General features: G+C 36.5%; 1 protein-coding gene and 1 pseudogene across 1 annotated transcript; both read left to right on the top strand.

Moving 5' to 3' along the window:
- Positions 1-2,309: 2,309 nt before the first annotated feature.
- Positions 2,310-3,254, top strand: LOC103553866 (olfactory receptor 51F2-like). Its single transcript, XM_008524613.1, has one exon. The coding sequence runs from the start codon at positions 2,310-2,312 to the stop codon at positions 3,252-3,254; it is 945 nt and encodes a 314-aa protein (XP_008522835.1).
- A 6,468-nt stretch (positions 3,255-9,722) lies between these two features.
- LOC103553862 (olfactory receptor 51F1-like) lies at positions 9,723-12,011 on the top strand (annotated as a pseudogene).
- The last annotated feature ends 11,907 nt before the right edge of the window (positions 12,012-23,918 follow it).

Raw genomic sequence — 23,918 nt, 5'->3', positions numbered from 1 at the left:
AGTTCAGCATCTTATAAAAAGAGTCGTCTCGTTCCCATTTCTTATTTTGGTACAGACTCTGGATTCCTAACTGTAGACTGTGGTAATGGTGTTAGTGCTGCCTTATAATTTGACTCAACCCATCTCCGTATTTCTTAGTTAGGAGCAATTAATCACCCTCAAAAAATTCGGGATGTAGAACATCTATCAGTTTTAACATTAGTACTTCATTGATCTGCTCCTTTTTCTTTTATCCTTTTTGAAAATTTAATAGAAAATTGTGAGATATTGTTTCATGTAATACTAGCTAAAATTATTTTCAAATGGAAGTCTATTTTAAATCTTAGAAACAAAATTCTGAGAGCAATATGTGCACAAGTTAGAAAGAGTTGCAATAGAGACAGAAATTCATGACCAACAGATGGGAGGTGGAAGGACATTCATATTTCTGGCTTAGGCAACCAGATACATCAAGCTACTGTAGATCCATAGAGCTGTTAATCAAAATGTTAATCAAAATATAATTTACAGTTTGTGGGTATTAATTCAGATGCAATCCCTTTGTGCTTGAGTTAACTTTGAGATATTTAAGTGGAGAGATCAAGGGATTAGCTATATGGATCTAATATTTAGGAGATTAGCCCGGGATAAAAATAAATATTTTAAAGTAGGAAAAAAAAATGAATAAAAGCCATTGTCCATTGGATGTCTGTGGAATTGAAAATATGTAGAAATAGGTAATATGTTTGGAGAAAAAGTCAAACAAATTTTTATCTACATCCATAAGTAAGCTATGTAGTCGATTACATGATAAAATTGTATAAAAGTGGACACTTTTAGTGGAAATGATCTTGGATTGCTTCTAAAGGAACAGTGGAAATCTTACAGAGGTTAAAAATATATTTTGAACAATAGCTTCATTATAATAAATATGTTATATCCACCATGGATTAATTTGAATTCTAGCATCCAGTATTATGCTAAGAATTTACTATTTGTTAAAATTACTCTCATTAATTTGTTTACGTCGTACAAAACATACACAATCTTGAAATAAAATTGTTTTGACACTGAACCATAGAAATGCTAAATAAGAGATTTGCAAACGTACATATTTCTAATACATTTGCCTTATGTATCAATAGAGAATTAAATTAGTGTTGAAGTAGAATTATATCATTATTATTGTTATCATCATTATCATTAGAAAATGTAGTGTAGTTGTTAATAGCACAGACTCTGAAGTCTTATTTTCTGATTCCCAATGTCATCTATTTCAGATTTTACAACCTTTGACAATTTAACCAAACTTTTAAACTTCACTTTATGCATCTACAATAAAAATCTCTCTCTCTTATGTTTTTCATAGGCTCAAATGAAATAACATGTAAAATACCTAGAACATTATATAGAACATGGCTTATAATACACATAATATTATGTATCTGAACAACCCTGTAAGAGATCAAGGCCAGATTGAGGATCGGGCTATACATGTTACAGAAGAAGTTTATTATTATCATCATTAATTTTTACCACAACAGAGGCAGGCTCCATAATGGTAAATAAGGCAGTATTTTAGTGTTACAAATTAAAAACAGTATCAAGTTTCCGATTCACAGGAACTGAAGCATCTTCCCTCTAGTTCCCTGTAGTAAATATACATAATGAGACAGGTCAAACGGTCATTATTTGGGGTGGATTCTTAGGTATATGTAGTCCTTGAAAAGAGATGCTTCCCTGCTAGTTTAAAATAAATTTTCTCTTAGACCTGAGTTTAATGATTCCAAAATTCCAAGGCAAAATTAGTCAATTAGGCCAAGCCCCACTCATGGTTAAATATAATATTTCAGGAAGGGCAGATAAAATATAAGTCAATTAGCAAAGATATTTGGAATATCTATTATGAGCAAAGAATTCTATTAAGCAAGTAAATTGAAATTAAATTGAATGTAATTAAGTAACTTATTTCAGTGATGAATCTCACAGACATAATATTGAGTGAAAGAAGCAAAATGCAAATAGTAGATAGTCCATGACTCTATTCATATCAAGATCAAAATAGAGAAAAGTAATTGTGGTAATAGAAGTCAAAATAATGCTTACTATAGGAGAGGACATAAATGAGGATGAGGCATTAGAAAGCCTTCAGGGCTGGTGATAATGTTTTATCAGTTGATCTTGGAAGTTGTTACATGAGTGCATATAGACGTCAAACTTCATTTTTTGCGCTTTACAAAATGTATATTCAACTTCAACTAAAAATAATTTTAACTTCTAAATTTAGAAAGTCAAGATCTTACAAGAAATTTCTGCTCTTGCAGACCGTAATGCCAATCTTCTGTAACTCCACTTTCCCTACTTTCCTCTTGACTGGGGTCTCTGGACTTGAATGGGCCCATGCCTGGATCTCCATCCCCTTCTGCTGCCTCTATTTCACTGCCCTTTCTGGAAATACCTTGATCCTGTTCGTAGTGCTTACTGAGCCAAGTCTTCACGAGCCCATGTACTATTTCCTCTCCATGTTGTCCACCACTGACATTGGCTTATGTATCTCTACATTGGGGACAGTACTGGGAATATTCTGGGCTAATATCCGGGAAATCAGCTTCAGTGCTTGCTTATCACAGATGTTCTTCATTCACCTCTTCACTTTTATGGAATCTTCGGTGCTCCTGGCTATGGCCTTTGATCGTTTTGTGGCCATTTCTAACCCTTTGAGATACGCTACCATTCTAACTTATGCAAGGATCACACAAATTGGTTTGGCAGTCATTACCAGGGGGACTGTCATTCTGACACCACTAGTTCTGCTTCTTAAGCGTTTATCATTCTGCTGCAGCCATGTGCTCCATCACTCCTACTGCTTCCACCCAGATGTGATGAAGCTGTCATGTTCAGATACAAAGATCAACAGTGCTTTTGGACTAACTGCAATTATCTCTACTGCTGGAGTGGACTCTATCTTTATCCTGCTTTCCTATGTCTTGATCATTCGCTCCGTTCTCAACATTGCATCCCCTGAGGAGAGGAAAAAGGCCTTCAGCACCTGCATTTCTCATATCACTGCTGTGGCCATATTCTACATCCCTTTGATCAGCCTGTCGTTTGTTCACAGATTTGGAAAACATGTTCCACCCTATGTACCCACACTCATTGCTAATGTATACTTGCTCATTCCACCTGTGATGAATCCCATCATCTATAGCGTGAAAACAAAGCAGATTCAAAAAGCTATGCTCAAACTTGTATGTTCCAAGGGAACTCACATTTAGCAATTACTGCTACTATAAAGATCTATTTCAAAGTCAGTGAAAATTCATCACAAAATGGAGTTATAGACCTCTGTAGTTTTAGAGTTGGATGGAACTAGACATTATCCAATTCAAATATCTCTACAATGTCGTTAATCTTACCTAAGACAGTCTTATCTTTTCTGCATCAAAATGCTAATTCTGATTCTCACTACCTGTCAGTTACTCCATTCCTGTAGATGACTAACTGACCTCCCTTCTCTATGCTGTTTCTGTCCAAAAACACCAGCCATTCTCTTTGAATTAATTTTCCAAATATCCAGCTCAAAGAAAATTTAAAAACAAACTAATAGGCATCACTCCCATGTTTATTTCTCAACTACTGACTAAAAGAAACAACTCTTGTCTATGATAGTTAAAGTCCTCCACAATTTAGGTTTAACTTTTCTTTAAAGTTTAATCTATCTCTTTGTCTTCTCACATCCTCTGCAGTCTAAGAAAACCAGTCTGCTAACTGCTCCATCATGTATATGGAACTTTCCTGATGGTGGCCTTTACTGTTGACTCCACTTCAACCTTGACACCCACTCCTCCACCTTGAAATTTTACTCATGTGTCAAGGCTCATCTTCAAATATCTTATTCATTAAATTTTTCATGATTGCTCCAATGATATCTGATCTCTCCTTCCCATAATTTGCCTTTTGTATTGCTTTGTCTGTATCTTTTTTTGCCTTTGTGTATTATTGGCTGTGTTTTATATCTAAATTTATATTATTATCATTATCATTATTGCTTCCACAAGGCTGTAAATTCCCTAAATTAAAAAAAAGAAGGCTTGATTTTCTTTGAAGCTACTACAATACCTAGGAGAATACTTTTCACATAGCAGACACTCAATGATTGCTGTTGAACTGAACATGATAGACTATCAAATAATCTTTCTGTACAATTTCAGTGGTAAGTCATTCAATTCAATATTTGGCATGTATAGCATAAGAAATTTCCCTTATAACTGATCCTAGTTTTTCTGCCTATATTTTCTAGCATTTGATCACAGCTCTGACTGTCCAAACCATATAGGGCAAGGGAAATTTTAGAACCAGAGATTACAGTCTCAGATCTTATCCCACTTTGCATATGCCCCAATTTAACTAAGAATAATTTAAGCCAGTTTTTTCATGAATAGATGGCTTCCCAGAATTAACAGCTATCATGTAATTTTTTAAAACCTTCCCTAATGCCAAAGACAAAAACTAATGAACCATCCTCAAATGCTTAATCATCTTTTGCTCCTGCATCCAATGAATCTGTATTTCTTGCCTATTCTGATGCCACAATCTCTCTTCATCTTCACCCTTGGACTTAGTCTAGAACACTAAAATCTTTAAACTAAATCAACAGTTTCCTTACAGGTTTCTAGATCTCCAACCTTGTACCTTTTCCTCCTTCTGTTTTCCATAAAACAATCAGAAAATAACTTTTTAAAAGGCTTTTAAATTAATTTTATTTATATGAGAAATAATAAATATGCTCTCATTAATAAAAGGTTTATAGAAAAGCCCAAAGTCCTCCTTGATATTATCCCTCAAGTCCAGTCTTTCCACCTTCTCAATAGGTAACCACTGTATAAATTTGATTTTTACCCTTCCTTTTTCTATGCATTTATATCCATTGATATTGAGAAATAAAATTTAAAGTAAACTTTATCATTTGTATTTCAGACAGCAACAGAATTTCCTAGGGGCATTTTGCCTATTATTTTAACAACTACATAAAACCAACAAGAGAAATGTGCTCATTACTCAGAATTCCTATATATCTTACTCTTCCTTCATATCTCCTATTCAACACCTTCTTAGTATTAGCCACATGTGGTTCCAAACCCCACTGGCTAGTTCTCTCCACATCCAGAATGTCTATTTGGGAAGGTAGTTTTGGACTGCTACTTCGTATAGACATAGAAATGCTGTGGAATGCTAGCTCTAAGAATTACTTCTGCAGACTCACCTCCCATCAACCATAGTCACTAAGTACCCTACCATAATTACAGTAGTTCATTGCCCAGCTTGATGCCTTGGATTTTGGCACTCTAATTTACCCCACCTTACTTCACACATTCACTTCTTTAAAGAGAATGATAAGACAGTGACTCACTTTACCAAACGAGGCATCACAAGCTCAGAGTTCTGTGGCCATAAAAATAGAATGAATAAAACCAAGGACATGACAATCTCAATTTATATTCGTATTCTTCATTCAACAGCAACATGCATCTTCCATCTAGTATGAACTAGGTATTGGGGCATATATTGAGACTATAAACATGAACAAGATTAGCTTCTTGCTTTGAGTGAGCTTATTGCATAGTGAGGCCTATAACTTATGAAGATGTAATTTCATTAAAATATTTATTATAGATATACCCTCTTTCAAGAAAACTTAGTAAATGACATAAATATTGAATAATTCAAATTACAACGAACTTTAAATACTAATCCTACTTTACTGCAACCATGGTGTAAAATCAAAAATCACCTGACAGAAGGAAATGGGAAGAAGCAAAACTAAAATGATAGAAGGCCGCTTGGAAATGAGAATTAATAACACAGTTTTATTATTAGAATTAATAATGTAAGTCAATGGGAATGTAATATTCACTACATAAAATTTTAATTGATATTCCAATTTTGATGAAGGTATCTTTAGTCTGTGAAGTATTTTCTAATGGCTGATCCATAAGAATTATTGTACAGGGCAGGATACATAAAAATTGATGGGGGTCTTGTTGAAAATACAGACTCCTGGTACTTCCATGCAATGGAATATTATTTACCGCTAAAATGAGATATCAAGCCACAAAAGGACAATGAGGAAGCTTAGATAGATACTAAGTGAAGGTAGTCAATCTGAAAAGGCTGTATATTATGGAATTTCAATATATGACATTTTGAAAAAAGGAAAAACTGTGGAGACAGCAAAACGATCAGTGGTTGCCAGGAGATTGGGAAGAGGAAAGGATGAATAAGTGGAACACAGAGGATTTTTAGGGAAGTGAAGCTATTCTGTATGAGACTATGATGGTGGATACCTGTAACTATACGTTTGTCAAAATCCATAGAATGCACAACACCAAGAGTGAACCTAATGTAAACTATGGACTTTGGGTGGTAATAATGTGCCAATGTTCATTCATTGATTGTAACAAACTTACCACTTTGGCGGGGGATGTTGATAGCGGAGGAGGCTGTGAGTGTGTCGGGAAGAGAAGAGTATTGGAACTGTGTGATTTCCACTCAAATTTGCTATGAACATAAAAACTGCTCTAAAAAACAAAATCTATAAAAATTCAGAACCTGAACCCCACTCCCCAAATACTTTGTTTTATTAGTTCTGGGATGAGGCCTAAGAATTTCTATTTATAACAAGATCCCCAGGCATATCTAGTACTCAGTCGACTTGAGGAGCCACTGAGCTATAACAAGGTACAACTATATATCTCTCTGTTTGTTTATTATCTCTAATCTAAAATTTGTTTGTTTTGCTCTCTGTCTGTGGGGGAAAAATAATCTTTGAGATCTTTCTTTCTGTGGAATAACTGTGTCTAAAATTCCAGAGTATATAGGATAATTTCAGTGATCTCCTTCCCAAGGCAGGTGTGAAAACTATATTTATACACTTCTCATGTTTGTCCAACATTTATATTTTCCTGGCATATATTTCAACATTCATCACAGCAAGTTAAAAAGAAAACAACCTTAGCAATTGCAGTACATTAAACCACATGGGAAAGCGAGTAGATTAGGCATGCAGAGTGACTGCAGCACAAATGCAAAACCAGCAAATGCTACTGGCCAGAAAGATCCCTTAGGAATAGGTTTGCAGATGGGTAAATGACTCTCCTGGCATGGGTTCCTCATAGATAACCTCCACTCTGGAGGCTGAATGAGACCTCAGAGATGGGTCTCCTCCTCATCCTCTTCACTTGATGTCAGTACAGGGGCAGTGTTTATGCCTTAATGTTAGAAGGTTGATGTGGCATCCTTGCACAGAAAGAGATTCAGTTTCTTCAGAGGAAGTGTTTCTAAGAGGAAATTATAAAATAACAGCCGTGCAAACACAAGACACTGTGGAATTGCCTTTGCTTTAATAATTTACAACAGTAAAGGTCCTGGATTTTTGTTGTTTTTAGCACTGCTTAGAAATAAAAAATAGAGGTTCTTTGCAATGTACTGAATCTCCATTCTGAAAAATTCATAAACAGTGAAATTCTGAAAATTAAAAAAAAATCAGTTTATGTGGTCAATTTAAATCTTGCTGGTATTCTTTAAATTAGATAGTATATCTACAGTGTTTTATGCATGGATGTTAGACATGGAGGATCTGGCCCAAAAACTGAATTTGACTCATCAGTGTAGAATTCTACCATAAAAAGCAAGAACAATATAATTCTTTAAGTGAAAATATAGAATATGGGATACCTAGGGTCATATGCCCAAATCCTGGTGTTGAGATTCGAAGAGACAAAGAATTTGTTAAAAAATAATAGAGATTCGGGGCCGGCACAGTGGCGCAGCAGTTAAGTTTGCACGTTCCCCTTCCGCGGTGCGCAGTTCGCTGGTTCGGATCCCGGATGTGGACATGGCACCACTTGGCAAGCCGTGCTGTGGTAGGCGTCCCACATATAAAGTAGGGGAAGATGGGCACGGATGTTAGCTCAGGGCCAGTCTTCCTCAGCAAAACGAGGAGGATTGGCAGCAGATGTTAGCTCAGGGCTAATCTTCCTCAAAAAAAAAAAATAATAATAATAATAATAGTGATTCATTGGTACTAGGGCATGAGATTTTAGTTCTTTTTCTGATAGTGGGGATGATGTGCAATATATATTTGCTAAATGACTGGATGAATGCATCCATCTGATTTTCTGTGCTTGTGCATAGACAAAATGACTGTTTTGTCATGCAGTATTAGAAGCTCACCACTGCCTTTTTCTGGCTCATTCTATGCATTAGAGCACTGCTTCTTAAAAGAGCATCTTAGAAGCTCCCTCCTGTTGGTTCTAGGTTTGCCCTGTGTATGGCACACAGATCTAATGTAATTCTTCTCAAATATAATACTGCTTCAGCCATGTGAGGACAACCCTGTATTTGGTCTTAGTTTTCTCTTCTCCTGGCTGATTATAAACTTTATAATTTCAAAGTGCTCTTTTTTAGTTCATACACCCATCACTATCCCTTCAATTCACCTTAACAGGTATAAGACTAAAAATTAATTAGTCGCTTTTAGGCAACTAGAAGACCATGTGACAAAATTAATCTCATTCTTTGGAAGGAACTAAAAGATCTCTAAGTTACTTTCCAATCTAAAATTCTAGGCTTCTACCTCACTCTAAAATGTTATAAATGAAGACATTTAAAACCAATGTCGTAGATGTCCTTAGAAGAGACTTCTAACACCAAAATTGTATTTCTTCTTGAACCTTCCTGCTGCTACTTTCCTCCCATGAACACTGGTTTTAGATATCAACTTTCTTGGGTTGTTATTTTTTTAATTAAATCAGCCTAAATTTGTATTAGAGTTTCCAGTCACAGGACATTATTTTTCTAATATAACATTTACTATCTTTCTATATGTATAACCTTTAAAATGTTCTTCTAACATTACCTGATGAACAATAGATTTTTATTTTTAGTTTCACATATTAGTTTTTGAATGATGCCAGAAAACTGAGTGAGAAATTGATTTTATTTTATTTAATATACTTTGCAATCAAATAATTATGAAGTCAATGGAACACGATTCACCTTATAATCAGCATAGTAAAAATTCCATAATCACTATAGCACACACTTGAAATTTTCTGCATGTGGGCCCTTTCCATAATCTCTCATATGTTTAGGATATTAAGTAATACTCACAAGCCTATTTCTGTGGTGTCTTTTTAAACTTCAATTGCATAGAATAAGAAAAAAAATAATGGAGATTATCTAATTCAATCTCCTTAATATTAACATTAAATGGCAAAAACAAAAATGTATGGCTATTTTGTGGTCAAAGTCGAACTGAGCAGTCTCATATGCAAGATATGTTGGGATCTCAGTAGCCTGTGAGACCAGCAATAAAAGTTGAGACTCGACAGGATTAGCAGCTGGGGATTAGTAAAACGGTAGTCAACAATACAATAAGTAGTCACAAGAGGTGTCACAAAGATCCGGCACCAGAATGTTAGGAGGTAATATTGTGTCAGTAAAACACAGCTGCACGAGTATATTCTCTAAATCAAGTGGTCGGAGGCATCATAATTCCTAATGTTCATGAAGGACCAGTGGAGTTCCAGTCAATGACTGCGACTATGAGGAAAGCATGCAGTCTTCAAGATGCCAAAGAGAAGAAAATTTAGAGTATTCAGACAGCACCACATTGGCTTAGTGCCGATTTCAGCAAGACTTTCCAGTATGTAAGGTGACTGGGTCACAAGAGTTAGGTCAATATGGGAAAGGAGAAAGTAAGGAGAAAACTTACCCAGGACCTCACCTATGTAACAGTAAGTCTCAATTCAGACGCTGCCTTTTGATGGAGCTGAAAACTCAAATGTGTTATTTAACTCGATGAAAACATTCTCTGTAAATGTGCTTTTCTGAGGCTATAGGTAAGTAAAAGGTGGCAATGATTGCAGTGACACTAAGTTGGAGAGGGAAGTACTAATATCTGGCCTCTGTACACTCAGTCCACTTTTAGCCCTGAAATCGAATACAGTTCCCTCTGAAAGGACTAATTGCTAAAGTTGATGTTACAGAGAATTTTTTTTAACAGTTATGTATCACTACAACTAAAGTGTCAGCAGCTAAGAAAATAAAAAATCAAGATCAGAAATGTAACCCTAGACTAGAAACGACCCTAGCAAGACAGGGGTAAGATCCATTGCCCAAGAAATAATGAATAGGATATTTTGACTTGCATAAAATTATTTGCTTAAACAAAATTATTTGCTGAAAAGGCAATATATCTTTAACATGTATGATAAAGTTCCATGATAATGCATTAGTATTAACACAAATATTCAACTATTATTTTATTTCTAATTAAATAATAAATTTTACTTTTGAAAACTAATGTTACTTTGAGGTCTCCATTAAATTCTTGGTAATTTCAGATTATCTTCATCCAATTCTCCCTTGTGTGGGGAATGTAATGAAGGGGAAAAGAAAATGCTTAGGGTCAAAGCGGAAAAAGACAAAAAATATCCTTGAGACTTAAAAAAAAAAAGACGGTCCATTCTCTAACATGAATCAGGAAATAGCCACCATGGAGGGAAGCTCGATATAGCAAAAAAGAAAAGAAATAAAAACTGGGGAGCAAAAGGGAGAGATATAGGCCTAAGAATAATCTCCCATTTGATTTATTTATGTAACTACAGTTAATAGAAATCACAATGAAGTTGATGAATGGTGTTTTCATTTCTCATTCTAGGACATTTTTCTAACAGAATTATTCTTCCATAGTAATCGTGTCATCTTTTCCTAACATCACTTCCTCTTCTCTGATCTTTTTCCTGAACAGGAGCTCCAGAACTAGAAGCTAGCCATGCCTGGAACTCCATCCCCTTCTGCCGTCTCTACATCACTGCTCTCTCTGGGAATGGTATAATCCTATTTGTCATCATCACCAAGTCAGGTCTCCATGAACCTGTGTACTATGTCTTCTTGATGTTCTCCACCATCAACCTGGGCTTGTGAATTTCCACACTAGTCCCCATGCTGGGCATATTCTGGTTCAATACAAGGTAGATCAGTCCTTGCCTATGTTGTTCAAACATGCTTTATTCAACTCTTTACTGTCATGGAGACTTCAGTGCTCCTGGCAATGTCCTTTGACCACTTCCTTGCCGTGGGTAACACATTGAGATATGCTACCAACCTGACTGATTCCAGAATCATCAAAGAGTGGTTTTTCATCCTTGTCAGATCCTAATGTCTCTGGTCCTGCTTCTTATTTTTTTTTTAAATATTGGCACCTGAGCTAACATCTGTTGCCAATCTTCTTTTTTTTCTTCTTCTCCCCAAAGCCCCCTAGTACGTAGTTGTATATTCTAGTTGTGAGTGCCTCTGGTTGTGCTATGCTGAAAACCACCTCAGCATGTATTGATGAGCGGTGCCACGTCCACACCCACACCCAGGATCCAAACTCAAAACCCTGGGCTGCTGAAGCAGAGCCAGCAAACTTAACCACTCAGCCACAGGCCGGCCCCCAGGGCCTGCTTCTTAAACATCTATCCTTCTGCCAAAGCCACGTGCTCCATCATTCTTACTGTTTCCATACTGATCTAATCTAGTTCTCACATTCTGACAATAAGATCAACAGTGTTTTAGGACTTACCATCCTCATAGCTACTGCAGAAGTGACCTCCATCTTTCTTCTTCTCTCCTATATCCTGATTATTAAGATTATCTTGAGCATTGCTTCCCCAGAGGAGTGGCATGAGGCCGTTAGCACTGGTATCTCCCACACAGGTTCCACCGCCGTCTTCTACATCCCTCTCATTAGCTTGTACTTTGTCCGGAGGTTTGGGCAAAAGGTGCCTTCTTATGAGGACACTCTTATGGCCAATGTGTGTTTGCTTATTCTGCCAGTGATGAATCCCATTACTTATAGTGTGAAAACCAAGCATCTCCATAAGGCCATTGAAAAAGTCATCTTTCTCAAGGGATCTGAGTCTGACTGTAACAATTCTGCAATAAAATCTAATCCTTATTTGTCACTTCCAAGACCTAGGTCTTAATCAATATGATCTCTTCTATCAATGACTCAAAATCAAAAAAACTAGGAGGGTGGGTTGGATGGGTGGCAGATGCAGAATGGTAGAAATTTATTTTTTATTTTCAATACAACTATAACTAAGCTATGCTTTAGCATTGTGCAATGAAATATTCTAATATTATGGATGTGTTAGTAAAGTTTTGAAAGCATGAATGACAATGCCTAAAATGAACACTTTGCCCATTAGATCAATCCTCCAAAATTATACTTAAAATAATATATCTTTTTTGACCCATTTTGTTTTCTTAAAGTATAGATAATAAAGAGTTATTTAGTTCTGTTTAAACTTAGATTAAATTAGACCCTGTTATCTATTTCTTCTTGCATATTATTAATCACCATTGATTCATTCATTCATTTACGAAGTGGCTCCTGTTGCCAGGCAATGCACAATATGACAGGGTGGCAGAGACAAACAAGATATTGTCATAATTAGTGAATTATGCAGATAAGAAAGCAACCAATCCAAATCTGATGTATATGTTATATCTTGCAATATACAGATGTAAGCAAAAAGAGTAATAAGAATATATAAGAAGAATGTTTAACGCCACCTAGAAAGATCAGGAAACCATCACAATGTGTTGTTTGAAATATAAAGTCAAGAATTGGAGAGATCAACTTTCAGAATGGTAACATAAGGAGATCCGTGGACACTTTCTCCAGGAAAACAATCATAAATAGTGAAAATTATATTTAGATATAGGTATAAACATTGAAATTCTCTGGAAATTGCCCTAAGGGCATACAGTAAGTGAAAAACCATTAATTCAAAAAACTCTATCATATTACTATAAGAATTAAAGAATTAAATCAGGGGCTGTTCTGATGGCATAGTGGTTAAGTTCGTGTGCTCCTCTTTGGCGGCCTGTGGTTCACGGGTTCAGATCCCGGGCACAAACCTACACACTGCTCATCAAGCCCTGCTGAGGTGGTGTCCCACATACAAAATAGAGGAAGATTGGCACAGATGTTAGCTTAGCAACAACCTTCCTCAAGCAAAAAGAGGAAGATTGGCAACAGATGTTAGATCAGAGCCAATCTTCCTTACATAAAAAAGAAAGAAAGACAGAAAGAAAGAAAGAATTAAATCAGTATAAGAACAGTGGGAGTCAGTGGCACTTGAAGCACAGCCAGGTTTCACCCTTCCCTCTGTCTCAGCTTAGCATATTTACAGCTCCACTCCAGACTGGTGTAACCAAGAACAGGGCTTCCTTCCTCACTCTCCCATTCTACCTCCATCTCCACCAGCTCTCAATGTAAGGCTATGCTATCTCTCAGGAAGGGCAGATCACAGTATTTCTCATTCTCCCAAATCCAGCTCCAATTGTGGAAGCTAAATTCCAGGTGAGTTCAGTCGCGACATCAGTGGCTGTCTTCATCCTTTCAGCCCCACTCATATAGCAAACGCTCTATCCCAAGCATGGTAGTCAGAGAATACTGGGGCCCCAATCACTCTGTCCCCAGTCCTATCATAAAGCAGAGGATTCATGATGAGAGATGCAAGCAGAAAAGACCATATGCTATTTTTTGTAGTGCCATGCATGTAGAACAGGGGTTTAACTCCAAGAGAAGTGGGCCATGATGGAATTAAATTATAAATCAATAACAAAAATTTGGAAATTCACAAACATTTGAAAATTAAATAATATACTCTTAGATAATCAATGGGCCAGAAAAGAAATGACATTGGTAATTACAAAATACTTTGAGATGAATGAAAATGATCAACATACCAAAATTGTGAAGTGAAGCTAAAGCGTGCTTGAAGAAAATTTATAGCCATAAATATCTATCTTGAAAAAGGAAATATCTCAAATCGACTACTAAATTTTCACTTCAAGATACTGGGGAAAAAAAGAGCAAACTAAACTTAAAGCAAAAAGAAGAAAATAATAATAATTAGATTCATGATTAGACTAGTGGAAATTAATGAAATGGAAAAACAATAGGAAAAAACAACGAAACCAAAAGTGGGTTCTTTTATAACACTGAATTAGTAATTTTAAAACTTACGAAGAAGAAAAACTCAGGTCTAGATGGATTCACTGGTGAATTAACCAAACACCTAAAGAAAAAATAATATCAGGACTTCACAAACTCTTCCAAAAAACAGAAGAGGAAAGAACACACCCCAACTCTTTCTATGAAGCCATTTTACCCTGATGTCAAAACCAGACAAAGACATCACAGAGAAGAACGTTAGAAGAAATATATCTGTCAATATAGCTGTAGATATCGTCAATAAAACACTAGAAAACCAAATCCAGCAAAATATAAAAAAGGTTATAGGCCATGACCAAGTGGGATTCATCCTAGAAATGCAAGATTTACTTAAGATTGGGGAAAAAAAACAAATACTGGATTTATATACATATAAAACTCTAAAACAATAGCATGAAGGACGAAAACTCCATGACAATCTCACTAGAGGAGTATATCTAGAAAAAGATTTGACAAAATTCAATATCCATTTATGATAAAAAACACTCAAAAATTAAGCAGAAAAAGAAATTTCCTCAACTGATAATAGACATCTATGAAAAATCCACAAGTAGCATTATACCTAATGCTACAGACTGAATGTTTTACCCTAAAATGATGACCAAAACAAGGATGCCCACTCTTACCAATTTATTCAATACTGTCTTGGGGGTTCTAGCCAAGTCAATTAGAAAAAACAATGAAATAAAAATTATCCATATTTTAAAGGGGGAAATAAAACTATTTCTTTTTGCATATGATCTGATTTTTTATATGGAATATATTAAGAAATCTATTTTTTAAAGTATTAAAACTAATAAATGACTTAAACAAAGTTGCAGAACACAAGATCAACATATAAAAAATCAATTGTATTTCTCTACACTAGCAATGAATAATCCATAATTGAAATTACCAAAAACAAATTCCATTTACAATGGCATCAAGAATCATAAAAATACTTAGAAATAAACTTAGTTAAGGAGGTATAAGATTTGCCTACTGACAACATTGTACACAAAAGCACTGCTCAAAGAAATTGAAAAAGTCCTAAATAACTGGAAAGATAAATGCCATGTTTACTGATTTAAAGACTTAATATGGTTAACATGGCTATTCTCTCCAGATTGATTTATAGATGTAGTGCAATCCCTATCAAAATTCGAGTTTGTTTCTTTACAGAAATTGACAAGCTGGCCTCAAAATGGGCAGGCATCCAGAATAGTCAAAACCATCTTGAAAAAGAAAAGCTAAATTGGAGGATTCACACTTAGCAATTTCAAAACTTACTACACAGCTACAGTAATCCAGACAGTGTAGTACTGACATAGGATACACATATAGATCAACTGAATAGAATTAAGATTCCAGAAATAAACCCTCACATTTCTTGTCAATTGATTTTTGAAACAGACACCAAAAAGTTCAATGAAGAATGAATAGTGTTTTCAACAAAAGGTGCTGCCACCCAAATGTCCATCAACTAAAAAATGGCTATATAAAACGTGATAGATCCATAACATGAAGTATTATTTGTCAACGAGGAAGAGTTGAGCACTTATACTTACCACAAAAAGGATGAACCTTGAAAACACTATGCTAATTGCAAAAAGTCAGTAACAAAAGACCACATGTTATATAATTCAGTTTATATAAAATGTCCCAAAAAACCAAGTCCACAGAGACAGAAAGTAGATTAGTGGTTGCCTCGGGCTGGATGGGATGGAAGGTCATGAGATGTGACCGCTCACCGGTAGGGCGTTTCATTTGCAGATTATAAAAATGATCTAAAATTTACTGTGGTGACAGTGGCACAACTCTGTGAGTATACTAAAATCTTGCAATCTTTTACATGTTAAATTGTAGTGTATGAGAATTTTATCACAATAAAACATTTTTTTAAGGAAGAAAATTGTAGCTTACATAAGGAGGGTAAAGAGAACACACGTGTTCAAACTATTCTCATCCTAAAAGAAGGAGAAAATATGTTTGGAATCAAAATTAAACTAATAATAATAACACTAGAACATAAATACAAAGATAATCAGCGATCTATAAATTTGAGGAATCCGTGAAAGAGAAAGCAAAGACAAAATAACATAGACAGATGAAACTATAGCCCAAAAAATGTACAGGAGAATATGGAAGGGGAAGTGGAGGCTACCCTAAGGGATGCTGCAAGTTCGGAGGTGTTGGATTAGAGAATTCCACTGAAATATCCAGTCATTATACTTCTGTCCTCTAACCCCAACCTGGTCCTCTTTGTGCCATATTTCAGCCACAGAGAAATTTGCCTAAAGGTGGAAAAAATGGATATGAATGGTTCTGCCACCAAGACAGTTCTGCACTTTAATGCTCTGGCAACACCTAGGAGGAACAGAGAATCCCCGTGCCTAGATGAAGAGCTAACAGTGGATTCTCCCTCCCCACGACAGGATGTCTCCTCCCTTCCTCATGGTGCAGAAAGCAGTCAGTCTGTAGCAAATAGAAACAATACGCAGGAAAACATGAACAGAAGATATTAAATATATAGAAGATCAGACAGTGAAAAATTCCTAAATACATCATTTCAGGCGGACTACAAATTGGCAGGGAATAGTCCCATGTAGGCACACACACACACACACGCACACACACACACACACACACACTTTAACATTAGATTAAGTAATAGAATATTAATCCAGAATAGATTTGGAAGTGTCCCCACGTCAGTGTTATACATGTAGCATACCTTAGAGTACCTTCTCTTGCCCCCCAAAAATTTAAATATGAAGAGAGAGGGAGGGGAAATCAAAGCTGCTGACAACTGTCTTCACATGTTAGGGTATGGCCAGATCAGAGCCTGATTTATTTTCTTTCTTTCTCTCTTTCTTTTTTTAATATAATCTACCAATTACAGATATGACATGTAGGTAAATCATAGTTTTGGGGGATTTTTTTAAGGTATACATTTTTGGTGAGAAAGATTGGCCCTGAGCTAACATCTGTCGCCAATCTTCCTCTTTTTTTTCTTTCTCCCCAAAGACCCAGCACATAGTTGTATATCCTAGTTGTAATTCATTCTAGTTCTTCTATGTGGGATGCTGCCACAGCGTGGCTTGATGAGCAGTGTGTAGGTCCGCACCCAGGCTCTGAACCTGCAAACCCCAGGCTGCCAAAGCAGAGGGCACAAATTTAGCTACTCGGCCACAGGGCAGCCCCCAGAGCCTGATTTCTTAATCCATAGTCCTTAGGCACGTGAATACTTAGTGCTTTCATCTTCACTCAGAAAGAAAGTGAACAAATAAGCTAATCCTTTAACAGGAAATATATAGAAATGTTTGAGGACTTTCTTGGTATTCAAGAAAAGTTCAGCGTCAGCTAGACTCTACCTAATTAGATGTGGAAAGAGATGGGGAGAGAAGCACAGTCAGTGTGCATGCCTCCAGAACCCAAAGGGGCCTAGTAAGCATTGTGCATCCTTCTTGTGGTGGGAAATGCAAGGATAGGTTTCCTTTACTGTGGAAGAGATGTCCCAGCATGTCACAGAACACTGGACCACTAAAAGTTGCCAACCACGCTCTGGAGTACATGTGTTACTAGCTACTTCTCCATCCCACATGATTAGCTGATATGACATGATATGATTTCACCATGTCATCATATGCTTTCATTCATAGCTGATAAGAGTGATAAGGCTTCATCATATCATTTTCATAGTGGACCATTCTGATGCTCTGTGGGATGTCCTACGGCTCCAGGTCTCTTCAGACAATATTATGACAGAGGTCTGGAGAGACAGTATAGCCTTGGGCCAAGACCATGAATGTGAGTAAGATGATGGAATCGGAGTTTTCTACCATTTTCCCTCCAAAGAACACTGATTTTGATAATCACCCGTGGACAAGAATATAATTGTGGAAGTCGGGAGTCCAGGGGAGAAGTTCTAGCACATCATTGGAATGAAAAATCCAAAAATAGATGCATTGAAGACTAGAAGAACAGCTTCACTTTGCTTGAATCACAATACCCCAAGGTGGCACAGCTCAGTGCCAAAAGAGATCCTTTCTTCCACATAGGAAAGAGAGAGCATAGTGAGGAAGCTCCTGGCTTCCCCATCTGTGCAGGGTGCTACACAGTATCCTGAGGACTATGTCTTTCCCACCGCACCCAGAATACTAAGGGGATCTCCATGACTGAGGGACAGGGAGAGGCTAGGAGCACAGCAGCCAGGGATTGGAACTCACAGAAGGGATGCAGATCCTATTAACCACTTTGCTGACTTCATTAGGAAGCCTGCCCACAAGTTGACGAGGGATATCTCACCTCAGACACCTTATCTGACCAACACGGATTCCCAATACTCCAAGCACTTCACCACCCTCCTTGGCTAGCTCCCTTTGTGCATCCTCATAGGTGGAGAGTGCAAGCTTTGGAAGATGGCCAGTGAGCCCATAGAAAACTGGCTGGAGTCTGTGAGACTGAGAGAAAGCACCTAAAGTTGAACTATCAGCACCACCCTAAGAAAAGCAAACGAGATGGCAGTGGCATCCAGCCTGGATCTGGAGGTTCAAAAAAAGGCATATCATCTTAAGAATTCCCCCACAAGAGGAAACAGGATGTGTGAACAATCGCATTTATAGAAAACATCTGAGATAGCCTCCGACTCCCTGTTAGGGCTGAGGGTAATTTTGTTAAGATTCGTCTTGTGACCTAACATACAGTCTGTCCTGGATTATGTTCCCTGTGTGCTTGAGAAGAATATGTTTTCTCCCTCTGTTGAAGTTCCTATAGAGAACATTGGGTAATATATTTAAGTTGTTGTAGTAAGCCGCTATTTCTTAAACAGAATGTAGAAGACACTCAATATAACGGGAAAACAGTTTAATCTAAATTAATGCAGTAAGTTCTGTTCATCAAAGACACTTTCAAGAAAGTTAATATTAAAAAGAGGATTTGTGTCCTGTATATATAAGGAACTCTATAAAATCAATAAGAAAAATCAAACAAGCCAATGGAAAATGGAGAAAACTTTGGAACAAGCAAGTCATAAAAAAAGTATATTCACCAATTAACCTTATGAAAAGGTGTACATCATCATTAGTCAGGAAAATATAAACTAATATGAAAATCAGATAGATAGACTACAATCCCACAAGAAGTTTAACATTAAAAATACTAATAATCCCAAATATTGGTAAAAATATGAATCAGCAGGAACTCTCCCATGCTACTGCTGTTAGTGTAAATTGCCACAAACTCTTTCAAAAACTGTTTGATAGCATCTCAAAGTTGACCCAGCAATGTAACCGCTAGAATACAGACAACAGAAATGCTTATGTTTGCTCCAAAAGATATAATAATATTTGTAGCAGCGTAGTTACTTATAATCGAAACCTGAACACAACTGAAGTGTCTAGGAAAAGAAAAAGTGACAATTTTTAGTGTGTTCATCTAATTATAAGAATTAACAAGGATGAACATCTGCCATCCACAACCTGGAAAAATCTCATACAGATACTGTTGTGAAAGAGCCAGAAACAAAAGTATACATACTGTATTATTCAATTTATATATCTATATTCTATTGCACTATCCCTGCAAATTATAAGCAGAACTAATCCAGGATGTTGGAAGTCAGGATAGTAGTTACTTTTGGTGTAGAACAGAGTATATTTATTGGGATAGCATAGAAGAGGATATCTAGTAAGGCTGTCTATCAGGATTGGCAAACTAGAACCTGCAGACCAAATCTGTCTTACCACCTGGTTTTATAAATGAAGTTTAATTTGAACACAGCCATGCCGATATAGAAATGTCCATGGCTGTTTCAAAGCTATAACATCAAAATTTGGTATTGAAGACACAGAACTGTATGGTCTGAAAAAGCCTAAAATATTTACCGTCTTGTCCTTACAGAAAAGAAAAAACAAAAATGCTGGCCTCTGTTCTATATTGTTGGCTGAGTTGCAGTTATATATAGTTAATCATTGAGCAGTACACTAAATGAAATGAATAATTTGCTGAATGACATTATTACCTTTCTATTAAAATTTTATTTGTGATTCAACAAATCATCATTTGCTTCCTATGATGTATCCAAATGTATTCTGGGTGTTTTAGAGAATGCACAAACAATAAAAAGCATCATCTTTGTCCTAGATAACTTCAAAATCTCAACAAGCAGTCACAAAGTGTCACTGAGGGCAGAGGTAGATGTCACTCTGTATGTTAGTGCTTCTCTGCTCATTAGGAGCCAGAGACAGAAGACAGGTCAAGAGCAAGTGAAAAAAAATTCTTTATCCTTTAAATGGAAGTTACCTGTTTCTGTATTTCACATTATCACAAATGTAGTTACTTAGAAGAACTCAAAATTTTCTCTCACAGTTTCTGTAAATCAGGAATCTCCAGCTTAGCTGAGTCTCTGAAAGGCTGTAATCAAGGTGCCCTCAGGACCAGGGTCTCATTTGAGAATAGCTCAAATATTTGCTATAAAGGTAGCTCTGTCTGCGCCCCAGTCTCTTGGCCATCAGTTCTGGGATGCGGAAGGAGATAAGGGCACCCTCCACCAATTTATGAGCCAACTTTGTCCTGGCCTTTGGCCCCAAGCAAAGGCTTCTGAGCTCCAGGGCAGGGGTGGGGGATGCAAGAGAATGCTACCTTCCCCTATGCCTGCCCATCTACTCCTCCCTTTTCCTTCCACCTTTTGGGGCACAGGTGGCTGTGCCCTGCCCTGCCTCTGTCTTTGGGAAGCATAGCCTGCCTGACTGGGGAAGAATATGCTTTCACGATTACATAGCTATTGGCAGGATTCAGTTACTTCCTTGTGGTCTATTAGAGAAATTAGGGATTCAGTTTCTTTCTGGCTATTGGCTAGAAAACATCACATTTAGTTTCTAGCTGGTTGTTGACTGGAGAAGGTCCTCAATTATTTGCTATGTGGGCCTGCCAAACAGGACAGCTTGCTTCATCAAAGCCAGATCCTGTGAAACATAAGTGTAGAAGTGGTATCCTGTTACCTTTGCCATATACCACTGGTTAGAAGAAAGTCACAAATACTGCCCGCACTCAAGAGCAAAGAATTACACAAGGGCTTGAGGACAAGGAGGCAGGGGTAATCAGAGACTATTTTATTATTTTATAATCTGTCCATTAAGAAAGTATTTGGGCAGAAACTCTAGTTAGATTATGTGCTCTTTGAAGGGAACAGTTTTAATTCTTTCACAGTGGCTCATAAAGTTTGGGGTACATATTTCTTCTCTCTTCATTGTCCCCAAAATTATTGCAGTGAATACTAGTTTGCTTTCTTATCTTCTCAGCATACTGAGAATCCATAGACAGTGACATGTGTCTCTCTATTCCCTAGTGCCTAAAACAATGTCTAAACTTCCCACTTCTACAGATGATTTGGGTTATTTGCTTTGCATTTAACATCCTTGTGAACCACTGGTTACTTCAGTTAGTAGGTAAGACCCTTCTGAGACGACACAGCGTTGTCCTATATTTAGAGATGGAGAGAGAGGGATTTCAGTTTTTCTCTGTCTACAGCCCCAGGGAGATTCCATATTTTCCCGATGGCCCTACAGCTCAATCCCACTTTACTATAAAGTCCATGGCTCCAGAACTGTGTCTTGTTCTCTCTCTGCTAGTGAAGACAAAGTCTCCTCTTCCCACATGAAGCTGGTGAGGGGAGAGTAAGGTGCCCACTGTGTTGACTTTGTGCTTTGCTTGTTACCTATTTCCAAACTTTCATATGGGCTTACTGAAAAAGTCACAGAAGATCAGGGTCCACCCTGTCCTCAGGGATCCATATAACACACAGATATCTGACCCCTGCTAGTTTATAGTTAAATATTGTAATGGTTTTTCTAAGACTGGATGGAAACCATGAAAACTGGAGTTTAAAAGGAACTATTGAAAACTAGCATAATGGGAATTGTAATATGTATACTTATTACAGAGTATTTATTCTCAGGAAATAAACTTTAGTATTTTAAAAAGCTTTATTGAAAAATGTTAATATTATAGTAGCTAATATTGGTATTATTTCATTTGTCTTCATAGAATTGATTTATCAATTTAAATATATTACTTTGAAAACTATTTTTAAAATTTTCGTTGAACAAGACTTTATAATATTTTTGTGGGTATTAATTCAAGTGCCTCTCCTATTTTCTGTAGTGTCTCCTAAAAACCCCTATCTTATCCTCAAATCATCATCCATCCCTTTATACTCTGTAAACAGAAGCAAATCGCCCCCTTATAAATCACAGGGGAAAAGGTGGGCTTTGGTTAAAAGGGAAGGAAATTCTGACATATGCTGTGACATGGATGACTCTTGAGGACATTATACTAAGTGAAATAAGCCATTCTCAAAAGGACAAATATGGCGTCATTCCACTTATATTAAATATTTAAAGAAATATGAAACAGATAAAGTAGAATGGTGGTTGCCATGGCTGGGGAATTTGCGGAATGGAGTATTAGTGTTCGATAAGTATAGAGTTTCAGCTTTACAAGATGAAAAGAGTTCTGGAGGTGAATGGTGATGACGGTTGCACAGTATTATCAATATATTTAATACTACTGAACCGTATACCTAAATAATGGTTAAGTTGGTACATTTTATATTAGTATATTTGGATACAATAAAAGAAAATGAAAAAAAAAACCCTAAAACATATAGGCACTGCCTGAAAATGTCCCCTTGATAACATACCCATAAAACTCCATCAACATACCCATTTGCCACTTATCTCCAGTGTCAGTGGAAATGATAATCCTCATCTTTCTGAAGGCTAAATACTATCATACTCTGTACTTAATCTCCTACTACTTTCTTAGGCGATTCTTCTATACCAATTAATTACTATCATTCTATATTTTCAATCTCTCACTATCTTCTGTATCTTTAACCTCAGTTCATAAATATATATTTTTCTCCAAGTCTTTTCAATCTTGCAAATGTCCTCCATCCACCTTACAGTCTTCTTTAGTCATGACCTGTTTCTCTCCATGCCTTTACTAAGTTTCCAGAATTACTATACATTGTGCCTCCACTACTTTTCTATTCATTCCTCAAGTCACTGTAGCAGGTTTTCAGGTTTCATTGCTGGACTTCAACTACACTTTTCTAGGGTCTTTAATGTGACCATTACATGGGCTCCTAGCTGCATTTGAGATTTCTAATCCTTAGCAGACCTGATTGCTTAAGCAATTTGACAGTGTTGTTCATGTAACACCCAGTTGTGACACCATGCTCTCTTGGTTTTTATGGTTCCTGTAAAGTGTCCAGTCTCATCTTACTTTAGCATAATAGTCCTTTCCAATAACTTCTGCAGAGTTCCATCTTGACTGATTTTCTCTTATAACCCTACTTTCTGAGGTTATTCAACCACTCTGAGGTTGGATTAAAATGACACTTATACAATGATAACTTCCAAATCTATATCTGGAAAAATCTGGAGATGTTTGCATGGAGATCATGCCCACATGGGTACTGTAGACCCACGGATTACTTTAAGTGAATTTCTCTCAGTCATTTCATACATGGCATATTCAAAATTAAATGCATTGATTTTTCTTAACCAAGTGTCTATTCATAGAATGTTATGTCTAATGGAGCTTAAAATTGTGTCAATATAAAAATACTTATCATCAACATGTATAAAGTTATATGGACATGTTTTCCTTGAATTTCAGGGTAAAAATGTTTATATATTGGGTAAATATCCATGGTTATAAATGCAGATGAATGTTAGAGTTTGATTTAGAGTTTTCAAAATGATAGAGTCCTTCAACATGACCTTAGATAACTCTCCTAAACAAAAGGAAATTTATCTAGATTTTTTTGTGTAACGATGTAATTTATTATTTCTATAGGACGTGAGCATTGTGATGATAA

The sequence above is a fragment of the Equus przewalskii genome, chromosome 6, assembly GCF_037783145.1.
Source record: "Equus przewalskii isolate Varuska chromosome 6, EquPr2, whole genome shotgun sequence".
In the NCBI taxonomy this organism is placed as follows: domain Eukaryota; kingdom Metazoa; phylum Chordata; class Mammalia; order Perissodactyla; family Equidae; genus Equus; species Equus przewalskii.
This window is presented reverse-complemented; position numbering and strand designations above follow the sequence as displayed.